Source organism: Artemia sp. Qi Xiang Cuo, chromosome 5 (genome assembly GCF_049724085.1).
Source record: "Artemia sp. Qi Xiang Cuo chromosome 5, ASM4972408v1, whole genome shotgun sequence".
NCBI classification, from domain to species: domain Eukaryota; kingdom Metazoa; phylum Arthropoda; class Branchiopoda; order Anostraca; family Artemiidae; genus Artemia; species Artemia sp. Qi Xiang Cuo.
This window is the reverse complement of record NC_142798.1, coordinates 2,188,923-2,216,426: the sequence shown is the minus strand read 5'-3', so window position 1 is coordinate 2,216,426 and position 27,504 is coordinate 2,188,923. Positions and strand designations below refer to the sequence as shown.

Sequence of the window (27,504 nt, the reverse complement as noted above, 5' to 3'; positions counted from 1 at the left end):
ACTATAAAGTCTTAAAAAACGATAATACTTTAAGAATTGTTTTCATTTTACCTGAAAAGACTATGTCAACATAAAAAGAACAGAAATTAATTAAAAAAAAAATTCCACAAAAAAAGTTTTTCAAAGAAAAGTAAAGAACTCCATTAAACCAAAAATGAGCAAAAATAAAATCAAATAATCTACCAAGCGTGAAACTACCTCAAATCAGCATTGATAAATAAATGAAACCCCAAAACGAACAGAAATTACAATAAATAACCGAGTCAAACTCAAAACGAGCAGAAATTATCATAAGTTGGGCGCAAAACCCCTATGCCTTCCCAAGATTTTGCACTTTACTGAAAAAATACAAATGAATTTGCATTGTCAGTTTAATATACATATAATGATAATTATCAATAAAATGTTAATATTATTTGATTTATTAAAGTTACAAAAGTAAAAACTTTTAGATTTTTTCAGTAAAATGCAAATTTTGTTCTGGCCTTGGGAAGGCATAGGGGTTTTGCGCGCAACTTATGTTAATTTCTGCTCGTTTTGAGTTTGACTCAGTTATTTATTGTAATTCTGTTCGTTTTGGGTTACATTTATTTATCGATGCTGATTTATGGTAGTTTCACGCTTGGTAGATTATTTGATTTAATTTTTGCTCATTGTTTGTTAAATGGATTTCTTTACTTTTCTTTGAAAAACTTATTTTGCGGAAAAAGTTTTTTTTTTAAATTAATCATAACAAAGATCGAATCTAAGGGTATGGGGTTGTGACAACCTTAATAAATCACATTTCGAGAGAAGTACCTTAATTTTATTAGACTCATTTGATTTTGATTCTTGGCTACGAGAGTCCGAGGCCGAACTTCCACAATCAAAAACTTCAGGTACACTTCCATTTATCTCCAAAAGTAGGGGGCTCACATCTCCGCAATCATCTATACTTTGGTTGCTAAGATTTATTAGGTTGTGTCCAACACTAATTATTCGATCGTGCCGATCTGATGAGCTTGAATGAATTCCAATTAGGTGACAAGAAGCAGTTTTAGTATCCTGAAATTAGAAAAAAAACGAAAATTTGTACGGGCACTAATGGACAGGATTTCCTGAAGTACATTTTTTTCCTTTTTTAAAGAGGAACTTTTATTTAAAAGTCGAAACATTGCAAAGCGAACAGTCAATAAGAGTAACTATCTCAGAATATCCCTACAACCGACCATAATCTATTTAACGGAACACACGGTGGCCCCAATTCACGGAAATATTGCGGGGGGGAATGCTTTTTTTCATAATTTAAGGTTTAATGTTTTTTTTCCGATTATTTTTCCACATTCCGATTATTGTTGGTGTGAAACCAACAAAATGTATTTTTCAATGAAAATACAAAAAAAAATGTTTTTCTATACCAAAAAATAAATAAACCAAGATATAAGGCAAGAGCAAAAATCAACGGGAGGATGAGGCAAATACCCACTGCCTTCACCACCCCCCCCTCCGAATTGCACCTAATAAAAAAAACATGGAATCCCTTACAACAAATTAATTGTCACTGGAGAGAAATTCGACAGCCTACTAACAAAAAGTGGAAAAAATAACAAATACCTAGAAAATTGTTTCTTTTTACCAGTGCAAAGAAAGTCATTTCTATCTACCTCCGAAACCACATTCCTTAGGAGTGACTCCCAAATATAGAGAAATGCAAGGCAATGAGAAAAAAATCAATCTCGCCGATTCAACAGTCTTGAGCTCCTAGTACGATCAAACAGAGAAATAGAGGTTGTTGTCCTATACTTTTTGTTAAAAAGTGTGCTTAAAATCTACTGGTTAATGTTTGTGATGTATTTTCAGAAACAATTTACAATGTGCTTTATTTTCTGGGTGGACAGCAAGCCCTGCCTTTTTAAAATTCGGTTAAATAATACCCCGAGTTAACTAACGCTGAACGACAAGTCTATAAAGACAAAAAAGGCAAATATTATATAAAACCAACCAAACATAAATTGAGTGAGAGAAGACGCTGAGAGTTATTCAACAAACACAACCCTACTCGAAAATGGTAACTGAACATCTTGAAAAGCCGAGATACATAAACACATCCAAAGAAAAAAATAACTCAGAAAATATCACAAAACTCAGCAAGCATAACTCACTCATAGCTCAGCGAATATAAGTTAAAGACGTCAAGAGCAAATAATACAAAACATAGAATAGATAGAATAACACAGAATAGGAAACTAGGAACAAAGCCTAGAAAATAACATATTTTATAACATAAAATAGAATAACATACATAACAACAACAGTTGTGCTAAAGTCTTTCTAGTAGAAATAAAGTCTAAATTACTTTGAAAATCTCTTGCAATTTTGTACCAGCATTTAGGGTCATCGGGCATAAAAATAAAATTCAGAAACTGATGAGGAGGCTATTGGCATCCATCATCAGCCTGTCCAGAAACCAACTAATTGACAAGATATAACACTACATTATTGCTGAAATCAAGACGAAGATATCTAACATTGTCAAATAAAAACACAGTCATTATTTGAATTCGTTCGAAAACTGTTTAATCTGAGGTACAAAATCACAATTCAGGATTCGAATTTCGTTATTTTGCAAAACTCGAAGAGACTGGAGTTGAACGTCAAACACAATAAAAATAAATAAGGGATCACCAGTAAGACGTGTATATTACGCAGAGTGAAAAGTTGTTGATACTTAATAAGTCTAGAGCGTCTAATTCTAGGTTCACATGGTGGCGAAATTCGCTTGTCAAGGGAATTTAGTTGGCAAATTAAGCAGCTTTTGTTGCTTTGTTTTTACTTAACAACAGCAACAGCCATGTAAAATGATGGTTAGATTGTTTTCTAACCAACAGTTGTGAAAGAGACACTCCTATGTGAACCTAACAGAAAAATAAAATTGTTAGTTTACTCAAGTTACGAGTATTGCCTATGGCTGCAATTTTTTGGTTAAATGAATACAGAGTAATTATTCGGCTTATTTGTTGCTACTGAAACGTTTTGGACAATCAGAAACATATGCATAATTAAGTCTATGAGAAACAATTATGTCAGGAACAATCGACTCGAAAATAAGTTGTTTTCGCTCTCAATTTCTAGTGAATAATAGAAATATCTTTCTAGTCTTAGAAACACAAATAGCAAACAGTATGGTTGGTACCTTATACCGAAGATTCTCATGCCGCAATAGCCGAAATTATGGTTACTCATTTTTACATGGGTCGTTCAGAAGCCCACATGATCAAGCCCACCTTTTTTATCCAAGATATTTCTTCTGTTATTCTGCAACTTTATATATTCTAAAGGGTATAAAAAGACAAACGATGAGCTATAGAACAATATAAATCATTTTTCCCATTCCAATACCGATGTCGCCTCCTACCTCTGAGCCTGATACGAATTATAGCAACCTTACGGGTACTTTCCCAGTCTATTTTGTCTCCAAAAATAATATACACATGTATTACCCCTAAATCCTCACCTCCTAATGAACTATAGTACAACTGAGCCCATATAAGTCTACATTCCTAAATGAATACCCTGGCAAATACCTTGACGAGGTAGATTGTGCATGATTTCTAGAGCTGTTCCGGTGTTGTGAGATGGTTTAGGGTGATTCAGTCAGTCATAAATTCCTTCCTTCGTTCCTATTCTCAGAACGGAAACCCTGTTTACATTGCCTCATAGAGTAGTCGGGGTTATAGCCTAGTGATCGACACAGCGTTGTACTGGATTTTGCCTATCGTTTAATTCTTCTGGGCCTTGTTTGTTTTGGTGGTCTAAATGACCTAAAAATGTTATTCATTTTGGGTAGTCTCCCTACCGTATTATTAATTTTGCAGGCATGAATATAAAATTCGGAGGTGATAGGATCAGTATAGCTTGCAAAGGACTTTTGTTGATAAGAGTGCATCGCCTTGTGCTGAAAACCGTGTAGTGACTAAGATGGGCCCAGGCTTACACAAAGCCTGTATTCAACTGGAGGTCCCAGAGACTTTTTTAAGAAGCAAATTACTTAACATGATGATACTTATTAAACTAAAAGATCCCATAGATCAAATTTTGAGGAAAAGCCATGTGGTTTAAGAGGAAGAGAGGATACATCGACCAAATGCTCATTCTTAGATAAATATTGGAAAGTGTCAATCTTACAGATTATGAACAGGCATCTGAATCAGCTGATGAAAAATCTATAGTGAGTGTCCTATCCTTGTGTGGTATACCAGATGAGCATAGTAAAGTGATTAGTATCGTTGCGGCTGAGATGAGAAGAGAGGTTAGTAGCTGGTTCTGTGTGAAATTAGAAGTTAAGCAAGGTTGTGTCCTATTCCCGTTTATATGGATAATTTTGACGAACTACAGAATAGAATAGAATATATTTATTCCCTACAATAACTGGAGCTAACATGTGCATGTAATGACTAAAAAAGAGGCCAAAAAACAAGGATCAAAAACAAAAAACAAATAGCAGTACAAAAATATTAAAGCAGCATATACTGCTTCAAGGTCAATAAATTAAAATGAGTCATAAATAAAATTAATATATGTCAGAGTCAATTTTAGCAGTTAAAATAATGACCGCAAACTATGTCTTAAGGAACGCGGCAAACGCTGTAGTAGAGCATAGTGTTAAATGACTTACTTAGACTTGAATCCCCCGTCGCCTAGTGGCGTGTAGGACAGCAATGGTTGACCTCCATGTCGAGCGATCCTGAGCCAGAGACCACGACTCATTCAGGGATGGAATGGGAAGATGAAATTATCTTAGAGTTTAATTACGCGGATTGTTTGAGTATTCTAGACAGAAATGAAAGCAGAATGAATTTAATTTTGGGATGTTTTGAGAGTTCAGTGTGTAGGAATAGTTCTAAGAATTAACCTTAAGGAGACCAAGTTACTTAGGGTAGGAATAAACGCGGGTAAATAGATGACGTTACGTATCGACAAAATGAATTGCGCAGATTCACTTATCTACTTCGGTTTTATTAGCGAAGATAGAGGATGCAGCGAAGATGTAAAAGATAAAATAGCCAAGGCGCAGGGTGTTTATTTCATAGTTGAAAAAAAGTTTTGAAGGTTAGGAAGATAAATCAGCAAACTAATGGTTCGTTTACACATTGCGGAAATCCATGCGGAAATCCCTCCATTTCTGTTCCAACTATGGCTAAAATAACACTGCGTTTTAAGGCAAAAATTTCAAATTATTGCAACATCGTGACCTATGTTCTTACTCTTTTCTGACAGCTGTTGAGCAATAGAGCCAAATGACAGCGTTTTTCTTAGTTTTCTTATAAGATATAAGGTATAAGTTATAAGATCGTGTAGTTTTTGATAATCCACACTCATGGTTTTATTCATTTAAAAACCTTGTTTTAAAAACGTTTTAAAGAGGAATTGTCAAAGGGTGGTTTTAGGTATTCGTTCATCTAACCTTAAATGGAACAATCAGCTCTACGCAAAACTGGGCTCTGTTCCACTTTCTAGGGCTATAATGATGGAAAGATTAGGATGACTAGGCCACGTTTTACAGATCATACGTTGCCAAAGATTGTGCTTTTTGGCCATCCAACAGAGGCGAAAAGAAAATCAGGTTGGCCCCAAATAGGGCGAGAAGAGGTCATGCAACAGAATTTAAGGAGAATGGGAACTTCACAAGAGTTGATAAAGAGTTAAGTTTCGAAAGACTTGGGTGGAGGAAAAGGGTGCGAAGTTACATCGTCCTTAGGCAATTAGTGCTGCAATGAGTTGTTCCAGCAGTACCAATATCAATAGTTAAACTGAATTTTCCGCCCTGATTATTTGTCATTTCGACCAATAATTTTATTTAATATGAAGGTGACCACACCTAAGTATATTTAATTACGAATGAAGCGCCAAAACGTCCACAAAATACAATTTACTCCATGTAAAATAATTTCCACTGGAACAATAGAGAATTGTAATCTTTTACAACTTATGACAGTTTTTAAGGGCATTTTTTTTTAATGATAAAACCAGGGATTATCCCTCAGATCAAATAAAACATTTCATAAATCCAACAGTCCGTCGTAACGAACTGTAAGTAAGGAGTGACTAGGCTCAATAGTAACCGAAACTCTAAAAAATGAAATTTTGCCAATAGATATATAAAAATGATCGGCTTATTATGCTGATTTTAAATATACAAGTGTCATTAAGTTTTGTAATACCCATTAACGGCTACGAGCCTGAAAAAATATGCATGATTTTCAAAAAAGGGGGAAATAGGCCTACTCCTGAAAAGTGATAGAATCTAAATTCAAATCACACCATCAGCTTCGGCGTATCAGAAAACCCTGCAATACAGGGTTTCAAGCTCCTATCTGCAAAAATGTGGAATTTTGTATTTTTTGCCAGAAGAGAGATCACGGATGTGTGTTTTTTTTTGTTTTTTTTTCAGGGGTGATCGTATCGATCCAGCGGTCCTAGAATATCGTGAGAAGGCTCATTTGAACGGAAATTAAAACTTATAGTGCCCTTTTTAAGCAAACAAAAAGATTGGAGGGAAACTAGGACCCCGCCCCCCTTTTTCCCAAAATACTCCGATCAATATTTTGAGATAGCCATTTTGTTCATCATAGTTGAAATCCCAACAACTATGCCTTTGGATATAACATGACCCCTCCCCCCAAACACACAGCCCCTGGGGAAAGGTTTTAAAGTTATAAAACTTGCCTCTTGTTTACGCATGGTATTTGTTACTGGGAGGTATTCATGCATTTTCGAGTGGGGGGGGGGGCAAATTTTCTTCTGTTTTTCCACAGGGGAATTTTCCATGGAGGGGGGGGGGTTCCAGGGGGTGAGTTGTCAGGGGAAATTATATACTGGGGGAATTTGCAAGAATTTTTTATGTCTTGCTTTCTTTTTTCCGCAATTTTACGCGTGGAGTAATTAAGGGTAAATATCCTGGGTAAATTTCCACTGGGATTGTATCTTCTAGAGGATATTTCCTTGGGGAGGGTATTTCTCCGTAGATGTGGGGCCAGGTTTCCTGGCATCATTTAAAAAACGACCAGAACTTAAATGAAAAAATAAAAATTTCAACTGAAGGTAAGGAGCAACATTAAAATTTAAAACGAACAGACTCTTTACGATTCAAACTCTTCACACTAAAGTTTGAAATTTGTCCCAATTCTTTAAGAACGCCTCTAAGAACGACTTTTAGAACTGGAACATTCAAGTACGGTGAAAACAAAATTAATTATTAAACAATCTTAAAACTTAAAACGAACGGAAAATATTACGTATATGAGAGGGGTTGCCCCTCCTCAGCGCCTCGCTCTTTATGCTAAAGTTTGAATTGTGTCCCAATTCTATAAGAACGACTCCTGAAACATAAGGGTTGTTCAATTAGAACAATAAAAAGCTGTATTTAAAGTTTTAAAAAACTTTAGCGTAAAGAGCGATATCTGCAAAACCATATTTTTGCAGATTGGAGCTTGAAATCTCTACAGTAGGGTTCTCTGATACGCTATATCTGATGGTGTGATTTTCATTAAGATTCTATGACTTTTAAGGGGTGTTTTCCCTTTTTTCAATAATTACAAATTTTCTCAGGCACGTAACTTTTGATGGGTAAGACAAAACTTGATCAAACTTATATATTTGAAATCAGCATAAAAATGCGATTCTTTTGATGTATTTACTGGTATCAAAATTCCGTTTTTTAGAGTTTCGGTTACTATTGAGCCGGCTCGCTACTTACTTACAGTTTGTTACTACGAACTGTTTGATAAATAAGAAAAACTAAAAAAAAAAATGCAAAAGTGGGTAAACCACGTGTAAATACATAAGAAATTATAGTGACAATTATAAAAAACTTGATATTCAGATGAGACTGGGCCCAAAACTGCAGTCATCCCCAGTATACTGGCCTCTTCTGCCATATTTAGCCTTAAGACGATATGATATCTTAAAGAATCGCCCTATCTCGTCCATAATAAAGTTTAGGAGATTGTATGGCCAAACTATTTAGAATTGATTGGGCGGATTGGCCATAACTTGCGATTGGCCATTGGGCGGATTGGCCATAAATTCGGATAAGAGATCTGAATAAACGACGGAAGACTCAAAGCCGATACCAACTTTCTCGCAAATCTTAGAAAAACCCCTAAAACTATCCCGCTTTGTGTCGGGGATAGGGATGTACAGATTTAATGAAACTTACATAATTAGAAAGTGTGAGTTTTCTTTTTTCGATTAAACAGAGTAGGACGTTCTTATTATAGTTTAGAAAAGGGCAGTCCCTAGAAATATTCTAGCATACCTGCTAGGTAAACGCTAAAAAGACTGTTCAAAGAAAATATCATTTGACGGCTTTGGGAGTTGCCTGTGGTGCTACGCGCTTTGGTTGAAGGCCTTGCCGACACAGGGGACGTATTACTTATGCTGTAGATGCATTGAATAGACAGCTCTTTGCTTAACAGTTAGTAAAAGATTATGTTTTAATTTATTTTAAACTAGCGTCTCGTTTGCTTATCCGTTCACTCATGCAAGATCCCCTACCAGATTTTACCAAAATTCATAAAAGTTTCATTACAGTAATTGGGCATCTTTGGAAGTTCCCGGTAGTGCTTGGAAAATTTGCTAATGAGCCCTTTGTCTTTGAGACAGTCAGCTGACTTTGAGATTCAAAAAAATTATTTTTAAGGCATTGAGTGGCCATAATGCAAAAATTGTCCAGCCACACCTAGAATAACGGATTTTTCAATATATGACTTCTAATATTTGTAATTCAAACTATTCGAAGCATGGATATGATCAATCAGTTTATGTTGCCAAACTACAACGATAGAACAACACGTGACAACAGAAATTTCTCCTCTGTATTTCGCTCATAATTGTCTCTCGAAATATTAATATTCTGTTTAATTCCAGTTCAACTGAATTACAGTCATTAGGACTAATTATCAACGCATTAGACAACTGAACTGAAAAACCTGACTTAATAGATAAACAGAAACCAACTATGAAATGAGCATTATTCGAGCTAGAGGCTAGAGGTGAGACAATTATATTCATCTAATCTGGATGCTAGGATGAAGATGATTAACAAATAAATTTCATATTCTTATTCTGAACAATCTGACAGGTTTAAACTGAAAATAGAACGTACTTTATTCCAAATGATGAAAAAGTGAGAAACTTACAATAAAAAAAATGGGAGCTTCGAGTTGGGAGTGGGTATTTTTCTCAGATACTCACTTTTGTGTAAACATATGCCTGTCATCTAACCGACTCTTTGGCTAGTATCTTAATAACACACACTAACGTATTAATCTTATTTCATAAAATGTATCATAATTATATATTCACGAATATACACAATTTTAAACATACCTGAATAATAGTTTCAACCATTGGACAACGCCCCTTTGGTAAAATGGGTCGTAAGCTATTTCTGAGGGAGGACGCTGGTTTTTTAGGCTGAAAAGAAAGGTAGAGTAAGTTAAAAAGGAATATTGAGTTGAAAAGGCTAAAGATGTTTTAATTATTTATTAACACTACAAGTGCATTTAGCACACCATACTAAAAAACACTAAATTACTAGATATTAAATCTAAGTAAAATTGCATCAAAAAGCCAAAAATGGTTTAGATATACTACAGGCGGCATATGCACGACTGGCTATTTAAAAACCAATGATGGCCCAAAAAAATAATGGTACCTTTGTGTAGAATACATGCAATTGACTGTTTTTGAACGATAGCAAAGAGATGCAGAAGAAGGAGTCCAGAAAAGAGCAGTTAGAACCATCCTTGGAGAGAAATTTGCTGATAACAAATCTACTCTTGAGTCTTTACAGCCACAGAGAACACCACTTTCTGCTGATAATGCGTTTCAGGTCATTTATTCTTGCTAGTCCAAAGCACAGACACCTTATATCTCCTCCTCCCAACTCGGTAGTTAACAAAGGAAAAAGAACTAATTAATGTTAGTATTACGCGAAACTAGTGGTTTGACAATTCTTTTGTACTGCTTTTTACGAGTACCTTTAATAAAATGCTTTAAGACTGGGATTAAAAGACAGTGGCATTCAGTTTGAGATTTTTATTCAAAATCTAAAGCTGTTTTGAAATAAATGGTTGTAATTCTTATAGTCTTAATATTTAATTACTTCTCTAATATGAACTAGGGAAGTCTATTGTAAATCATCGTTTGCACTAGTAATTCGGGATAAAAGTAAGTTTGGACTAGACTAACCAATTTTTTTTTTCACTTTATTCTTCTTCTTTTTTTTCACTTTATTCTTAATTTTTTTTTTTTCACCTTACCAAATGCAAACAGCAACATTCCTAAAGAGGTGCTTCTTGGACGAATGTCAAAATCTAGGAGAAAAATACAGAATTCTGAATTGAAATAGATCAACCATAGAGAGTAAATCATTGATCTTGGCTTTTTGCTTGTTTAATAATTATATTAATCGTTACCTACATCAAAGCTTTGCTAAGCTAGGAATTTTTCTGAGGCCCAGAAGAGGCTAGAATTCTGGAATGGGAAAAGGCTATAACTATAAAAACAAAAATGTATAGTACTAATATGAATTTTCAGTTCAGAATATATCTTTATGGTTACTTGCATCCTACTAAAAGACTGCATAATTGATTTTCATTTACAATTTCACTGGGACTGAAATTGTAAGTGACAGGTCCGTTTAGTTTGCAATTTTTTATCGAAGGCTACGAAAGCTGTTTTGAAACCAATGATCCTAGATTTTTGCATCAGAGTAATAAAATAAATCAAAAATTTTAGCAGTAGCCAAATACATAACAAATATAGAAGCAGAACATCCTCAAAAGATATTCAGTTACGCAACATTGTTGCGCAACCACTTATACAATATTATCTTATAATACTTTAATTTTCAGGTAGACGAATTTTATTTATAAGTATTTATTGAAGTTTTCAGTAGATAGCATAAGGTGTATTAGGCCAACCAAAGCAAAAACACATGGATATCGATTAATAAAGCGGAATTTGAAGTCTATAACTTTCTCAGATCTTTGAATACTACATTATTTTTAATGTTGGCTCAAGGGATGCAATATTCAGTAGGGGGTCTCTAGTTTTCTGGGATCACATCGTCAATTTAACATCTTAAATACAGCGAAAATCTTAAATACATTTTTTATTTCAAAAATATATATGTTTTTGTTAAGTATATTTGTATATTTGTTATATTAGAAAAAAAACGCCTTGTTAGTGAAAGAATTTTTTTACAGTGAAAATACCAAGGACATCAAAGTAAAACATTTTTTCCCCTGGACGCATCTCAGGTCTACTAATTCCTGAAAACACTGTTTTCTAAGATTTCCCATTGGTTTCTTTCATAATTATGAAATATTTAGGGCAATGCCACATCATTGTCACTGTTGCCACATTGAACTGTCAACATAAATAAAGCAAAACTAATCAGTTAAAATTTTAAAATGCTTTTTGTCTATAACGATAAAATAAAAGTTCAAAATAGGGATAAAATCCTTTTTAATAGACAGTGTATAATAAATTTCACAAAAAATACCAGATATTTCGGTCACATATACAGTGACCGTCATCAGTAGTAAAACTTAACTAAAACAATTTTAAACAAAAGTTTAAATACTAAAACAAATAAAACTACATATTGTTTAAATCTCTAATTCTTTTCAAAGCAAAGGCGGAAGCTAGCCTCTTTGACCTTCTTGGATTCGGTTCATTAGCGTTCAATGATATAAAATTTGGACAAAGGTCAACTACATTTGGTGAATTGAACTTTACTATGTCAGATTTTAATAAATTATCACAGATAGAGTTCAGCCCATTTTAACCTGTAACCCGATTCAAAGCAATGTTCTTGAATAAGATTTTTTTATTTCAAGAGTTTCACAAAAATTTTGCTTTAAACCCCGATCCCTAGAAATCAATAAAAAATTCTCGAAAAAAATAAACTGTCATTTAGAATTGTGAATAAATTCCAAAAAGGCTGAAGTAAATTCTGCAGACTAAGAACCTTTCTTTGAGTCTAAAACAAAGTCGTCCTTGGCCTACATCAATCTCATTTTCCAATTTTGTCCAGTTAATCACATACATTAGCTTCCGCAAGTACGTGGGATCTGATAAACCCCACTTTGTTGCCCCAATGAAGTTAGATCCTTTCCAGAATTTGGAAAACTACCCAAAGTATAATTATTTTTTAAAGCTACCCTTAGACCATTGCTTTTTAAAATTCTCTTAAGTTTTTCACTTAACCCGGGTACATATGGTAAGGAACAAAAAACGTCCTTCTCCCAAGTTGTCTCCAAGACTTCCTTAGAAATCTCTAGAAACCTTTTTCTTCTTTTTGAAAAAGTCTGGTTAATTAACCATTATGGATACATGTTGCTTATTAGTATTTTCCATAGAAAAAACAACTCCTCCTCAACAAATTTTGGAGAGCAAATACTAAAGATCCCATCAGTTATAGAAATGATCAAACCAATTTTTACTTGGAGAGCGTGACCGGAACTATAAGACAAAAATCTATTGTTATTTGTCGGTTTTCTGTAAATTTTAAGATCAAGACTATTTTGATTTTTCTAAAGAAGAACATCAAGAAAAGGAAGTTTCCCATTCTCTTCCAATTCAACAGTAAACTTTAAACCCCCCCCCCCCAAACAATTAAGATGTTCCAAAAATGTCTATACAAATTCAAAGCTTAAGTGCTGATTTCCACAGAACAACTACACTGTCAAAGAAAAGCTACGTCCTCCTGGGTTGTTTTGGTTCCATATGTTTTAAGCTTATTTTTACGGATTTTTTACCTATGTTTTTTTTTCACTTTGTACCCGCTAGGTCTACTACCAAAAACTCCATAGCTCTAGAGAAAGGTATTTTGCATTAAAAATTCAGTTGCCAATTTTTACTATTTTTAAGGGTAAATATGGTTGCAGCCTATAAGTTTTCGCTTAACAAATTAGAACAATTAGGTCATTTCACTGTCCTTGGCACTTCAAGCAGCCTAAAACACTTGCACGGGTATATGTTTATTCTGTCTCTCATCTGTTACTGATTTGGCCAACAGCCAATATGTGCCAAAAGATTTTCAATCAACTTTGGGGTACTGAAGGTTACTAGTCTCCTTCCAAAACTCTTTTTCTGCACAGAGCATTTCCTCCCCCTCCTCCTAGCCTATGTCATTGAACCAATTTATGCACTTAATTGCAAATGTTAACCAGTTTTCCTGTGTTAACTCCGCCCGAAGATATTCGTTCGATCCTCTTTAGCTAGTCCCAAACCTGAAAAAGCCTGTTTTGATCAGTTAAACTTAATCCCTATATTCCCCGAAACTTTTATTTTAATGTTTAGTTTTAGTAGCAGTAGTAGTAGTAGTAACAGTAGTAGAAGTAGTAATAGTAGTACTAGCAGTAGAAGTAGTATTAGTATGCAAATATTATGTTTTGGTTAGTTCAACATCCCACATATATTCAACTATTCTCTTCAACTATTCAAGATTGAACTTGACGTAATCGACGTCTTGGAAGTAAGATGGAAAGGCTGTGGCGAGAAGAAAATCAGTGTTGACCATATGACGTTTAAGGTTCTATACAACATAAAATAGGAGTGACTTTGCCTGAGCTGCAGCAATATTAGGTCCAAAACGTAAAGACGCCCTGTGCTCATGGAAACCAGTCATTGAAAGAACTTTATATACAATAGCTGCTTCTAATCGCACCATATTGTCGTTGATCGTGTGATATGCACCAATAAATGATGCAGACGACGCCATTAAAGACGCCATTAAATTTCAATCAGTGATCGATTCTACCCCCTCCACGACGTCACCTGTGTTGCAGGAAGCCTTAATTCAATAGTTGGCCAAGATAGATTCTGCTGTACTGAAGTGATAGGACATCACAGACTTGGACAGTATAAACAAAAACGGTGTTCGTCTTGTCAGCTTTAGTACGGGGAACGATCTACTGATCGGTGGTACGCTCTTTCAACATAAAAACAACCGTAAATACGCTTGGACATTCCCGGATAAAACCCCCAAAAATCAAATCAACCTTTTCCTGATCCATCAGAGATGGCGAACGAGCTTAAAAGACGTTCGAAGTTTCAGAAGTGCCGACGTGGGTTCAAACCACGAACTAGTAGTCACCAAACTGGAGTTGAAACTAAAGTTATATAATAGGAAACAGAAGAAGCACATACTCAGAAGTTTTGACACAGACAAGCTAAGTGACAAGGAAGTCCGATCTACGACTGGTATTAAACTGTCCAATAAATTCAAAGCCCTTGACGACCTCCCAGAAGACGTCGAGGAAGCCTAGCAGACGATTCACAGAAACTACGTGGATACAGCCGAAGAAACCCTCGGATTTGGAAAACCGGTTAAGCAGCAGTGGATATCCACAAAGACCTAGGAACTTACAGCGAATCGCAATTATAAAAAAAAAGTAAAGAAAAGGGCCCGGATTGACAGACGGCAATATATGAATAAAAGGCTAGGCAAGCCAAAGTGCACCTGTAGTTCTGCCTGCTATACCAGACCAACTTATCTTTAATCTGGGCATCAGTGACGACAAGCCGAGAGCCGACGAGATACTAAAAAATGCAGATACTCAGCAGCTACAAAACTAAAAAATGAGAAGGCTCCCAGTACAGACAGCATTTCAACGGAAATGAGCAAGTCCAGCCTGAGACGAACCTTGGCTATCTGGCTATCCTTCTTCTCACTCCTGTGGCAGACTGAAACCTTTCTCAAAGAATGGTGAATAGAAACTATAGTCAAACTCTTCAGGAAAGGAGATGCAAAGGAATACGGCAACTACAGAGGCATCAATCTTATCTCAATCCCAGGGAAGCTTTTCTCGACCATAATACTAGGAAGATTAAAAACTGCCTTAAACACCATTTGCGTGAAGAAAACGTGGATTCTGGCCAACGATCCTGTGCCAACCTTATCTGTACTCTGCAGACGATGATAGAGGAATCTAATGAATGGGGACTATTGGGGTGTAAGTACGGGTGTCACCACTTATTGATGCAAAAATGGCGCAAAAAGGTTGCTATGCCACTTACTCGAAGGGGAGAACCCCTTGTCGGCCCAAATGTTAGTTGGATTCCCGCTCTTACCCCAACGGTTCCGTAAATATCGGGTTTGGTACTACCCTATTTACAGTATACCCTGTCCCAGGGTATAATAACGCGATCGAGTGGTCAAATGGCCACTTTCTAAAGCCAAATGTACCCTCCTTGGATTACGACTAGAAAATCTCTTAACTCTCTTCTTGGAGGTAACAAACCTCTCTGTCAATATGATACTGTCGGCATCTCATAGCTCTATTCCTACCCTGCCTGGATTACGGAAACTAGTACCCAGTTTGTAGAAAATACCTTACTTGTATTTTTCCAAAAGGGTCACAATAATTTCATATAAATGTTTATCCCCGAACGGGGTCTAAGCGCGCACTAAAAAATAATAATAATCTTTACAGCACTGTTCGTAGGGATGGACCTCCGCTTGGCCCAGCCAATCAGCTACATCCCCATTCAAACCCAATTCTACCTCTTAGATTTATCTTTCAATGACTCCCAAACCAGGAAGTACCAAAAATAGAACTTACTTCAAGCTTACTTATTGCGACACCTCTAACTTAGCAACGAGAATTTAACCGGTCTTTTGAAATTATACTATAAACATATGTAATTAAGAAAACGAAAACAGGTCATTTATCTGAAAGGAAAAAAAACAGGGGTGGAACCCCAACACCTCCCCCCGCAAGATAAATGACCGCCCACCTATTACCTTGGTCAAACATTACGGAAATAAGCCCAAAGCTTCAACTTCACAAAATCCATTTCCCTTCTCTCTTCCACCAGTGTCTTTGTTACTTCTTCCATCGCTTGTCACCGGAATGGTCGTCCTTGACAAGTTTCTAATGTAGGACTACCATGGTCTAAATCGTATAGCCTCCGCAATAGGTTTTGAAAGTTGAAGTCCCCAAGATTCGTAGACAATAATTGAGCGTAGCACAATCAAAAACAAACATTTTCTCGCTCTCACGAATTTACATTTGAGAGGAGGAGAGAATCAGTTTCTGGCACATATGATGATGCCAGCCATCGTGAAAAATTGGCTGCACTAGCCTCTTAATTTCTCTCTGTGGAAACAACCCCACATATCAATAAAAAAATAAATTGCCCCTTGGCATAATTTCAAATAATCTAAGGCCGAAAATGCAAAGGCCTGTGAAAACGATAAGGGTACTGGAAATGAAGTAAAATTTTTCGCGAACCATGAATCACCTTTTTTCAGGGTTCCCTCCCCTGGGATAATTAACTTAAGAATATACGTTGATGCTAATTGAAAATGAAACTTAGATACATCTCCCACTGAATACAATTTGCCGGAAATAATTGTCGGCTCCCATGAAGAATAACAGCTACGAATAGGATTACTGGACAAAGGTTGGGGCGAAATATGAAGTGACTGGGAGAGAGTATCCACCAAGGACTCCTGATCAGAGAGGCAAAATCTCGTTAACAGGGGTCACAACTAATCCGCCAGTTGTGCATTGAGAAAAAGGGTTATCTTCCACGACTTCCTGCAGGGGATCTTGCACAAGGGATTCCTCCCCTCATAAAAAAACAATCCCTCTTTTGAGTTGATCAGAACAACATCGGATTCCTTTCCAATTTTTCCCAATCTAATTCGAAATTCAATATCTCCCGACTTTCCCCCAACCTGTTGTAGGTCGTTTATCTTTATTTTGTAACTATCTTGTTTTATTGTCCATTGATCTTTGACCTCTTTTTCCCCCTATTATTTATGTTATCAAGGCACAGCCCATCCAACATTTTATTTTTCTCCCTATTATTTATGTTTTCAAGGCACAGCCCATCCAACATTTTTTTTTTTTTTTAATTTCCATATAACTTTATTCCAATCGGGACATGCCGTCAGCGTTCGCGTTATCTGTCCCCGGTCTTGATTTTATTTCGAACTCGTATTCTTGTAGGCACAGGGCCCATCGTGCCAATCTTCGGTTATCTGGCTTCATTATATTTAGCCATTTCAATGGGTTGGGATCTGTCACTAATGTAAATTTTCGTCCATATACATAATAGTCGAGTTTTTTGACTGCGTATATTATAGCAAGACATTGTTTTTCAATCATGCAATAGTTCCGTTCTTCTTGGAAAAGTTTATTGGTCTAAGTGTAATTGAGTGTTCCACATCCTCAAAAATTTTCAGATAAAACTGCCAGTAATTTATAGTCTGAAATTCCAGTTTGTAGCACAAATGGTGATGAGGAATCAGGATTTCTCAGTATCCTTTCGCTACAAAGAGCATCTTTCAGTGTATTAAATGCATTTTGTTCAATTTCTGACCATTTAACGGGGTCTACGGCCCCCTTCCTTGTTAACTCCGGTGTAGCAATCATTGCAAAATTTGGTATGAATTTTTGATAATATCCTGCCAACCCCAAAAATGACCGAACTTTTTTCTTTGTATTTGGGACTGCTGCGCTTTTAATTTTTTCTGTATTTTCTCTTAATGAGGTTATAATTCCGTTCCCTATTTTGTGTCCCAGGTATTCTGTCTCTGACTGTACCAATTTACATTTTTCTACATTCAGGGTTAATCCTGCTCTCCTCAGCCTGGTCAATACTTGTTCCATATGAGTTATATGTTCATTGAACGAGTTTGAAAATACTATAATGTCATCCAAGTAGGCTTTTGTATATGGTAATGATTTTAAGATACAATCTAATAGTCTTTGGAATGTTGCTGGTGCCCCTTTTAGTCCAAAAGGCATATACCTAAACTGGTATAACCCAAAAGGCGTAATAAAAGCTGTTTTTGCTGAAACTTCAGGTTGCATCTTTACTTGCCAATATCCCCTTCTCAAATCTAAAATTGATATAAATTTTGCGGAGCCAACTGACTCTAGAATTTCAGCCATTCTTGGTATTGGGTACGCGTCTGATTCGGAAATATTATTCAGTTTTTTACAATCCACGTAAAACCGAATGAAGCCATCCTTGTTTAAGACTAAAACAAATGGCGCCGATTGCTTTTAGGTGAATGGCTGTAAAACCCCTAAATCAATTATATATTTTCTTCCAGGTTTTGCGTACATTGTTTTAGATTCCAATGTTCTCTATTGTCAGTACTTTAACAGTTTGTTGTTTTTACTGGTATTTTATGTACCACATTTTTTGTTTTTCCGATTCGGTCTGTTAGTACATCTGAAAATCCCATGAACAATTGATTTGATAGGTATTTCTGAGCTTGGCTCATATGTGTATCTGACGAAACTCTTTCAATGGGATTTATATGTGTTTCTGCTGGGTCTTTTGGATCAAAAGGGGCACTTTCTTGGTCATTTTCTGAGGTTAAAATCAAGAGGCCGCGCTCCTATGAAACTTTGAGGTTTCCCTTCTCATTTTGCTTATTAAATTTCCACAATAAATTCACATGGTGAGCTTCTTCCCTTTTCTTTGCTCCATCTAATTGTATCATATAATTTACATCATTCATTTTCTTTTTCACCTTAAATGGTCCTTTCTATCTTACTTCCAATTTATTATTTCCGTCCGGTAGCAATATGAGGACTTCATTGCCTTCCGTGAATTCGCGCATTCGGGCGGATTTATCGTACCATGTTTTTGTTTTCTCTGCGTATTCCCCCTATGCTTGCTTTGCGATTCCAAGGTATTTATGCATCTTTTATCGCAGTGATAGTAAGTGGGTTATCACTGTTTCTTCATTTTTCTCCTTGTTCTCCCATGATTCCTTTAAAATATTTAACACCCCCCTCGGGTTTGTCCCATATAGTAATTCAAATGGCGAGAACCCTGTAGCTTCGTGTGGAGTTTCTCTGTATGCAAAAAGGACATAAGGAAGCATCTTGTCCCATTGGTTTACATCATCTCTTACAAAACGTCTCAACATACTAATTCGGGTTCTGTTAAATCCTTCTGTCACTCCATTTGCCTGAGGATGGAATGGAGTAGTTAACACTTGCTTAGTGCCAAGAATTTCGTATAATTTTCGAATGTATGTCAATATGAAATTGGTTCCTTTATCTGTTAAAATTTCCTTCGGGATTCCGTGACGTAAGACATATTTTGTTAGTTCTTCTGTGATTTTTGGTAATTCCACTCTCCATATTGGGATAGCTTCTGAGGATCTCAGAGCCAGATCATTAATAACTTGAATGAATCTCTTTCCTGTACGAGGTTCGAGGATTGGGCCTACAATGTTTATTGAAATTCTCTCAAACGATCTGCCAAAAATTGGCGTTTTTTTTCATTGGAACTTTTTCATTTGTTTTTTGTATGCGACTAATTGACAATCTTTGCATCTTCTACAAAAGATGATAATATCCCTTCTTAATCCTTTCCACCAAAAACGCTGCAAGACTCTATCTCTTGTTCTTTGGGATCCCATGTGTCCCCCCGTTGGTCTTGAGTGAGACAATTTTATTGCCGCTTTTTTCAGTTCATGCGGTACCAAAAGTTGTAAGTTTCTAGGGTTCTTCCCAGTCTCTATTATTTAGTAAAGCAGATATCCATTACTGGAAAACTGTTTAGACTGTGGATTCTTTTGATTCGTTAATGCTAGTTTTGTTTTTCTGCAATCTCTATCATTTATTTGTAATTCTGTCAATTTTTCGGTGGTTACCCCGAGTATTTCTGTTAGTTCATCTTTGGTTTCCTCTTCTTCTCTTTCAATGGTCAATAATTTCTCTTGTTTATGGTTATATTCCTTTTTGTCTGCCCTTTTTTGGCTTTTCGGTTTTTTTAGTTTCGCATTTTTTATGAACATCTCGTCGTTAAATTGAAATGGGTTTTGTATATTCTGATCATCATTTTCCTTAGAGAGCGGCACAGCCTCCCCTTTATTTTTTTGTTGACTTCGTGTCACCGCATTTACTCTTTTTATCATTGAGGTTGCTTTTAGTGCAAGAAAGTTTTCGATATTTCCGAAATCTCCCCCTAATAAAACGTCAACTGTAAGAGTAGGTATAACCCCTACTTTTAATTCCTTTTAACCCGTATTTCCCTTTTTATTGGCTCTTTCTATTATGACCTTAGCTGTCTTACACTTATGTTCTTCTCCTTAGTAGCATAGCGATGCCAACATCATTTTTTTAATTTATGTCGGTTTTCTTTATCAAGTCTTCCCGTACAAAGGTTTGGTCACTGCAGGAATCAATAGCTATTTCTACCTATTTACCATTTAGTTCGCCACATACTTTGTGTGATTCTGCAAATGAGCAAGTTTTCATATTCTCAGGGCTTTTAACCCACGCAGTTCTCTCATACATTTGAGACTTTTTCAAATTCTCTCGGGATCGACCGTTTTTTGGATTGTCCTGTCTTCCGTTTGCCCCATCGTCCCTTGTTCAAAAATTATTTTCGTAATTTTTTTTCGCGCTATGGCAATCTGAGGCATAATGTCCTTGTTTATTATAGTTATAATAGGGGAACGCCATACTGTTTCTGTTTTCGGTTGTTTTTTCTACCGTCTTTATTTGGGTAATTTAGGCTATAGTGGCCACTTAAGTGACAGCGGTAGCTTATTACTTATCCTTGCGTTTCTCATATTTGGCTAGCTTTCTTTTTATTTTCTGTGTACGGTATACTTTCCTACCATTTCCTCCTAACCTTGTTCTTTGTGGGAATGCCTCCCTCCTAATTTCAGTGTGCCTGTCTGCTAATTCGGACATTTTTTCAATTGTTTGTGGGTTTTTCTCTTTTAGGTACATTTTCATACTTGGATGGGTATTTTCTAAGAATTGTTCTATTACTATTTTATTTATCACTTCCGTCAATTTTTCTTTTATCTCTTCCGGCTCTTCATACATTCTATAATTTTCTAACTCTAGCGATTTTAAACACATATCTTTCAATTTGTACCCGAATTATTTATAAGTTGCTTATAAAGAATTGTACATACTCTTCGTAGACTTCAAGAAAGCGTTTGATTCTGTGCATCGTCAAACTCTGTGGAGTCTTACGGTTCTACGGCATTCCCGAGAAGCTAGTCCTTCTAAAAGTTGTCATGTACGAAAAAACAGAATACCGTGTTAAAACCTGTGATAGCAGCACGCTCTACTTCAAAGTGATGACTGGCGACAAGGAAGGCTGTGTCCTGTAACTTTTTCTCTTTGTCCTAGTTGTAGACTAAATCTTTAGACAAATAAACAGACATGGCATCCGAACTGTAGGAAAGTTTCTTTGTCCATTTTGCTGATGAAGCTGGGCCAATAGAAGCCAACAAGCAAAACGTTCAAATATTCCTGAATAAACTCGCGAAGAAAGCTAAACGGTTCGACTACGCATCAACAATCCAAAGACAAAAGCTACGTCAATTAGCAGTTAACCCATAGGAATCCAGCTAGGAGATAAAGAGGTCAAACAGGTGACAGACTTCAAGTACTTAGGTAGTACAGTAACTTCCAGTGGCAATTCTGAAAAATAATTACTCACCAGAATAGCCCTAGCCAATGCAGCATTTCAGAGACTTTTACCAGTTTGGAAATCCGTATACTCACAGAAGCTGAAATTCAGACTGTTCCAGAGCAATTTTTGTCTGTTCTGATTTACTCCATGGAATGCCTAAAGCTAACCGCGGAAAGGGAGAAACGTCTTACTGTCTTTGAAAATAACTGTCTTTGCCGGATCCTAAGGGTCAGCTGGAGAGACCATGTCAGCAACGACAAGATCCGTACTCGCACAGGCCAACCAGACAACGCCTCCATTGTGAGACAACGAAGATGACGATAACTTCAACGTATTCTCTGTATGCCAGATCATAGACTTCCTAAAACTCTCCTCCACTGGCGATCAGAATGCGCCCATCAACAAGTAAGACCAAAGAACACCCTCCATAGGCCATAAGAACATGACAGAAGAGCCATCCAGACGAGTCTCATCCCAAAATAGGAAGATGGCACTGGAGGAACTAAGATCTAGGGGTAAAATGTTTTGGTTTGTACACAATTTGCTAGATAAGAAAGTGATCTTTGTAAGAAATAGCCTACATCTTTAAAATATGATGGCATAATGATGATAAATTAACTTATGATTTGTTTTTTTTTTCTTTTTTCGGGGTACGGGAGGGTATGCTAATTTCTGTTGTTGGTATTTCAGTTTATTACATAGTAAAAGTGTTGCTCATTCAGGTGCGTCATGATTATCCCCCAACATGGTAAATTTACTGATTGTATTTTATTCCCATTTTGGGGGTAGTGTGAGTCCTTTTCATGAGACAAAATAATTCCTGCAATGATGAATTCGCTTCCATAAAACTGGTCAATAGTAGGCCTGTCATTACCAAAGAAACGAAAGTTCAGAAAACAGGAAACAATGACCTGCAGAAGAACCCTGGCTATGGTTCTTGGAAAAAAAAATGCCCTAGTACGGTACTGGTAAATTTAAAGCTTTAAATAGAACCCTCACACTTAGTTGCATTTAATTTACCCTTTAATCTACTTTATATTTTTGTAACAAAGCCTTTTTTAAACTTGGGCATTATGATCTATTTACTATTTGTTGATCCACATCCAAGGTTACAAGCAACTATTGAAGAATGGAAAGAATTGCCAATATTTGCTCATATGAAAGGAAGCATGTAATGAAATTACCTTGGCAGTTTGTTTCAGAGGTCGGGCATTACTGCTGGGATGAGAAAATGGTGTTAGTAATGCCACAGCTTGACTAGGACTTCGACTTGCAGCTACACCATGTACTACAGGTTTATCAATTTGAGCTACTGTTAATAGCCCGTTTCCATTTCCGGACCTTTGGTACACTGGATCTTTTAGATCTAAGAAAGAGAAAAAAAACTCATCTAATAACAGTTTGAGATGTTTGGGGTTGCTTCTGCTTTATAAGTAATGAAAATGGCAGTAATTTTCCTATTTCAATCAGTTTTACTCCCTTACCTTATAACACACCTCTCAGTTTTTGTCTTAGACCATACACCTACGATTATTTTAGCTATATGACATATAGCATGAGCTTTAATGCCTCTGCAGCTAGGTGCTGGAATATTAGATTCAACAACATCAGAAGATCTTTTGTTTCTTCACCCCCCTCCTCCAGTATTCTACAGACTATTCCCTCTACCAGAATCGAATTGTCCCATAGTTTTGAAACATCTGTACTTTAATGTCAAATTGTATTACATTCACAAATGCACACAGTCAATGCTTTTGGGGCAGGGGGCATCGGAATATTCATATTAGGAGGTGGGTGTTACCTCGCCCATTTGGTCACAGCATACATGGGATGAATTTAGGGAGAGCAAACATACAACTACAAAACAAAAAACCATGTTCTCTACAATGTGGCTACACGTTTTTTCCATACTAAAATGTCCTATAAAGGGTATAGACCATGAAGTGTTTTCTACCAAAAGATTTCTTAGCTCCTAAATTTCAGACAAAATTTTAATCTTCAAACTTATGGATATAAATCTAGGATAAATCAAACAGAAAACTTCGAAAGACTTATGGTATGCATGCAAAAATAAAAACGGCAGCGTGATAAGTATTGCTGAGGAAGGCTCTTACCCCATATATTTCTTATTACATATATATCTTATGTCTTATTTCTTATTACATTGGAAGTTTTTTAACAAAACTGAATACCTTGCTGTCCACAGACAGTTCTTAAGATATTGTAAATTGGTCCTTGGTCTTCCCCTTTGGTTTAGGAATACTTACATCACTAGAAAATACAGAGTTTTTATATTGCTGTGAAACTGTAAAAGCTCTTGTTAATATTCCAAAATCATAGAGAACATATCATTGATTTCCTCCTAATTATGGCTTTATCTAATTGGTATTCAGCATTGGTATTTTCACTTTTTAATTTTCCAGTTGTGGTTTCGTTTGAATGTTATATAAATTCATCTTTTGATGTTCCAAACTTCTTATGTTGTATTGTTTGTTTGTGTATTTTCTTTTTTCCTTTATTTCCTACTTGGTGCATTTTTAATGTTTATAAAGAGGATGAAAATAAAATTAATATTATCATTATAAACCACCAATTTCATCTACTGAGTCACATTCTCAGTAGGGGCCCTCCCCAGGCCACTCAGCGCGTTCCCAGGTGGTGGATAGGGGAATGTCCTACAGATATGTAGGGTACCTCCATAAAGGGAGGCGCAGACAATGGGGAGACCTAGCCCCTGGGGATCCATAATTGAAACTGGGGTACCCTCGCCTGGGGGTCATAAATACAGGCGGAGGAGGAAGAAGCTCTGACGCACACTGAGCAGGGCCCACCAGCGTGTGGACACGTCCCGCTAGTTACAAAAAATTTCCAGCAATGGGTTAAATTGTATGGTACTGCAGGATACCATCGTCGGAGGATCCTCTTCAGGAGGGCAATTGCGAAAGGGCGGAAGATCCAGAATTGGACAACGCCATCTGCAAGTTGACGGAGAGGAGTGGCTTGCCGCCGTCAATGAATCAGCCAAGAAACCATATCTTTTCAAAATATGAACACAGGCTCAAAAGATCAAAGTAGAAGTGCTACCGCGTCTGGGGAAACCGACGACCTTTGCGATTTGATGCTAATAAAGAATGTGAATAATTATAATGAATTTGCTACCACGTACGGGGAAGCCGACGACCATCATAGGCCTAGGACGACTCCCAGGCGGATGAGAATTTAATATCGGCGTAAAACACTCTCAATATTGGTACACTAAATACACGGACTTTAGCTAAACCTAGCAAAATTGATCTGGTGTTGAAAGAGATTGATAGATACAAGTGGGATATAGTCGGAATGTCTGAAACGCACCTTCCTCAAATCGGAGATGAAAACATCCTTGGAACCACTTTCTTACTGTCGGGACGTAGTGATGGTGTTCATCGGCAGGGTGTCAGCTTCATCCTCTCTCGGGCCGCCAAAAGGTCATTAATGCCCTTCACTCCTGTATCGGAAAGAATAGCGGCCATCCGCCTGAAAGGGCCCACCAAAAATCTCTCAGTCGTCCAGATATATGCTCCGGATTCAGCCAGAAGTGAAGAGGATTGCGACCAATTCTACTTCCAGCTACAAAGCATCACTGACCAGATCCGCAAAAATGATATACTTATCATGTTGGGCGACTTTAATGCGATAGTTGGCAGTTGCCATGCGGGTAAGGAAGGTGTCATGGGCCCACACGGACATGGCCGTCTTAATGCAAGGGGAGAACGGCTTATTGACTTCTGCAGGGAGAATGAACTCTACATCACCAATACCGCCTTTAAGCACTGACACCGCCGAAACGTAACATGGAGATCCCCTGATGGAGCCACCAAAAATATGATCAACTACGTCCTGACATCTAAACATTGGAAGTCATCTGTAATGGACACTGTCTCACTCCCCGGTGGAGATTTTGACTCAGACCACACACTCCTGATGTCCAAACTCAAGCTGAGGTTAAAATGTCTCCCAAAAACCACAAAAATCCCATGATTCCGAACAGAACTCCTCCGAGACCCCACCAAAAAAGCCACATACAACTCTAGCCTGTCTACAATGTGCGTGACATCCTGAGTACATTCACTCCGCTCGCAACTCCCGAAGAAATCGATCGCTTGGCTGAACATGCTACCTCTGCAATCCACGAGACTTCAAGCGACATCCTTGGTAGAAAAGCAAAAGACGAAAAGCCTTGGATCACTGATGAAATAATTCAATTATGTGACCAGAAACGCCTACATAACAACAAATCTGACCGAAACAGCCGAGATACCTACACACATCACAAACAGAAAGTTGAGCGTGAAATCAGGAAGGCATTCCGCAACCATATCGCCGAAAAGTGCAAGGACTGTGAAACCCAGTTCATGAAAGGCAACAGTCACAAGCTCTTCAAAACAGTCAGCAAGGCATCCTTCAAAAAAGATCCCTCAACGCCCGTAGTCCTAGACAAGCAGGGGAATGACATCAATGATGCCAAGACGAAGCTCGAACGATGGAAGGATTACTCAGAGGAGAAACTGAACCCTGAAGTGATGACCGACCCAAATGTCTTAAACTCCTTCCTGATCAAGGATCGAGACCCCCCTCCACCCCCAATTAGAAGCAAGACCAAAGCGGCCATAGAATCCCTAAGGCGAAGCAAAGCTCTGGGGCCAGACACTGTCACTGCTGAACTGATAAATGTTGGTTCAGAAGGTGTTGTCAACCTATACCACAGTCTTGTATCAGCCACCTGGTCTACAGGACATGTATCAGCCACCAAACCAGACTCCTGACCAAGATCCTGCTCTGCAGAATTCAAGCAATCCCCGCCTCTGTTCTTGGCAAGTATCAAGCTGGCTTTCAATCAGGACAATCAACTATTGACCAAATCTTTACTGTGCGTCAGCTGTAAAGGTTTGTAACGTGTCCTTAGTGATTTTGACTATTTCATCTGGGACACAGTAGTGTCTTAGAATATGCCACAAGCCTTTCCTCCATATCAAACAGTTCGTGATAACGAACTGTAAGTAAGGAGCGACCCGGCTCAATGGTAACCGAAACTCTAGAAAACGGGTTTTTGATACCAATAGATATATCAAAAGAATCAGATTTGAATGCTGATTTCAAATATATAACTTTCATCAAGTTTAGTGCTACCCATCAAAAGTTACGCGCCTGAGAAAATTTGGCTTATTTACAAAAAAAGGGGGAAATACCCCCTAAAATATATAGAACCTTAATGAAATTCACACCATCATATTCAGCGTATCAGAGAACCCTACTGTAGAGGTTTCAAGCTCCTATCTACAAAAATGTGGAATTTTAAATTTTTTGCCAGAAGAAAGATCACAGATGCGTGTTTATTTGTTTGTTTGTTTGTTTTTTTTGTTTTTTTTTCCCCAGGGGTGATCGTATCGAACCAGTGGTCCTAGAATATCGTGGGAGGGCTCATTGGAACGGAAATTAAAAGTTCTAGTGCCCTTTTTAAGTGACCAAAAAAAAAGGCGAGCAACTAGGCCCCCTCCCACGCTTATTTTTTCCCAAAGTCACCCGATCAAAACTTTTAGATAGCCATTTTGTTCAGCATGTTCAAAAATATGATAAATATGTCTTTTATGATGACTTAATACTCCTATGTACCCCGAGGGAGGGTCAAAAGTTCTGATCTTTACCCCCTGTTAACATATATGTTTCGGTAGTCAGACGTATACCGAAGTTTTCAGGCGTTTTTGTTTGTGGGAGTGGGCGGGCAGGGGGGGGCGGTGGGTCTGTTGGAGGATCTGTTCATGAAGAAAGTTTTCTTGGGGGAAGGGAAATTGCCATGAAGGGGGCGCCGGACTTGCCAGAATTATTTTTTGGTTTTTGGGAAGTATACACCCATTTTCCGGAAGGAGTTTTGCGGGCGGGGGGGGGGCTAGAGGAGGCGATTACTCTGGATAATATTTCTCTAGAGGATGTTTCTTTGGGATTAGAGATAGGTCTATAAAGGGGGCGACAGATTTCCAAGCATTATTTAAAAAATGA

At 37.2% G+C, this 27,504-nt stretch overlaps 3 protein-coding genes across 3 annotated transcripts in view; 2 read left to right on the top strand and 1 right to left on the bottom strand.

Annotated features, from left to right (window-relative positions):
* The window catches only part of LOC148951712 (uncharacterized), a 142,043-nt gene extending 118,793 nt beyond the window's left edge, over nucleotides 1–23,250 (bottom strand). The window contains exons 1-4 of the mRNA XM_089088651.1: nucleotides 23,196–23,250; nucleotides 22,653–22,834; nucleotides 9,370–9,456; nucleotides 799–1,044 (exon numbers count right to left, since the gene is read on the bottom strand). Coding sequence (XP_088944777.1) covers nucleotides 799–1,044; nucleotides 9,370–9,456; nucleotides 22,653–22,834; nucleotides 23,196–23,250 — 570 coding nt within the window. The remainder of the gene's footprint in view (nucleotides 1–798; nucleotides 1,045–9,369; nucleotides 9,457–22,652; nucleotides 22,835–23,195) is intronic.
* Nucleotides 23,251–24,807: 1,557 nt separating this feature from the next.
* Nucleotides 24,808–25,284, top strand: LOC148951711 (protein CFDP2-like). Its single transcript, XM_089088650.1, has one exon. It carries the CDS (start codon nucleotides 24,808–24,810, stop codon nucleotides 25,282–25,284), a length of 477 nt encoding a protein of 158 aa, XP_088944776.1.
* A 48-nt stretch (nucleotides 25,285–25,332) lies between these two features.
* On the top strand, nucleotides 25,333–26,273 carry LOC148951710 (uncharacterized). The gene is made up of 2 exons (XM_089088649.1): nucleotides 25,333–25,451; nucleotides 25,571–26,273. Exons 1-2 carry the CDS (start codon nucleotides 25,333–25,335, stop codon nucleotides 26,271–26,273), a joined length of 822 nt encoding a protein of 273 aa, XP_088944775.1.
* The last annotated feature ends 1,231 nt before the right edge of the window (nucleotides 26,274–27,504 follow it).

Excerpts from the sequence above, each read along its gene's own strand:
- LOC148951711 (XM_089088650.1), top strand. The coding sequence starts at position 24,808 with ATGTCTGAAACGCACCTTCCTCAAATCGGAGATGAAAACATCCTTGGA.
- LOC148951710 (XM_089088649.1), top strand. The coding sequence starts at position 25,333 with ATGATCAACTACGTCCTGACATCTAAACATTGGAAGTCATCTGTAATG. Across the intron at positions 25,452-25,570 it reads ATGTCCAAACTCAAGCTGAG|TACATTCACTCCGCTCGCAA; the intron begins GTTAAAATGTCT and ends TGACATCCTGAG.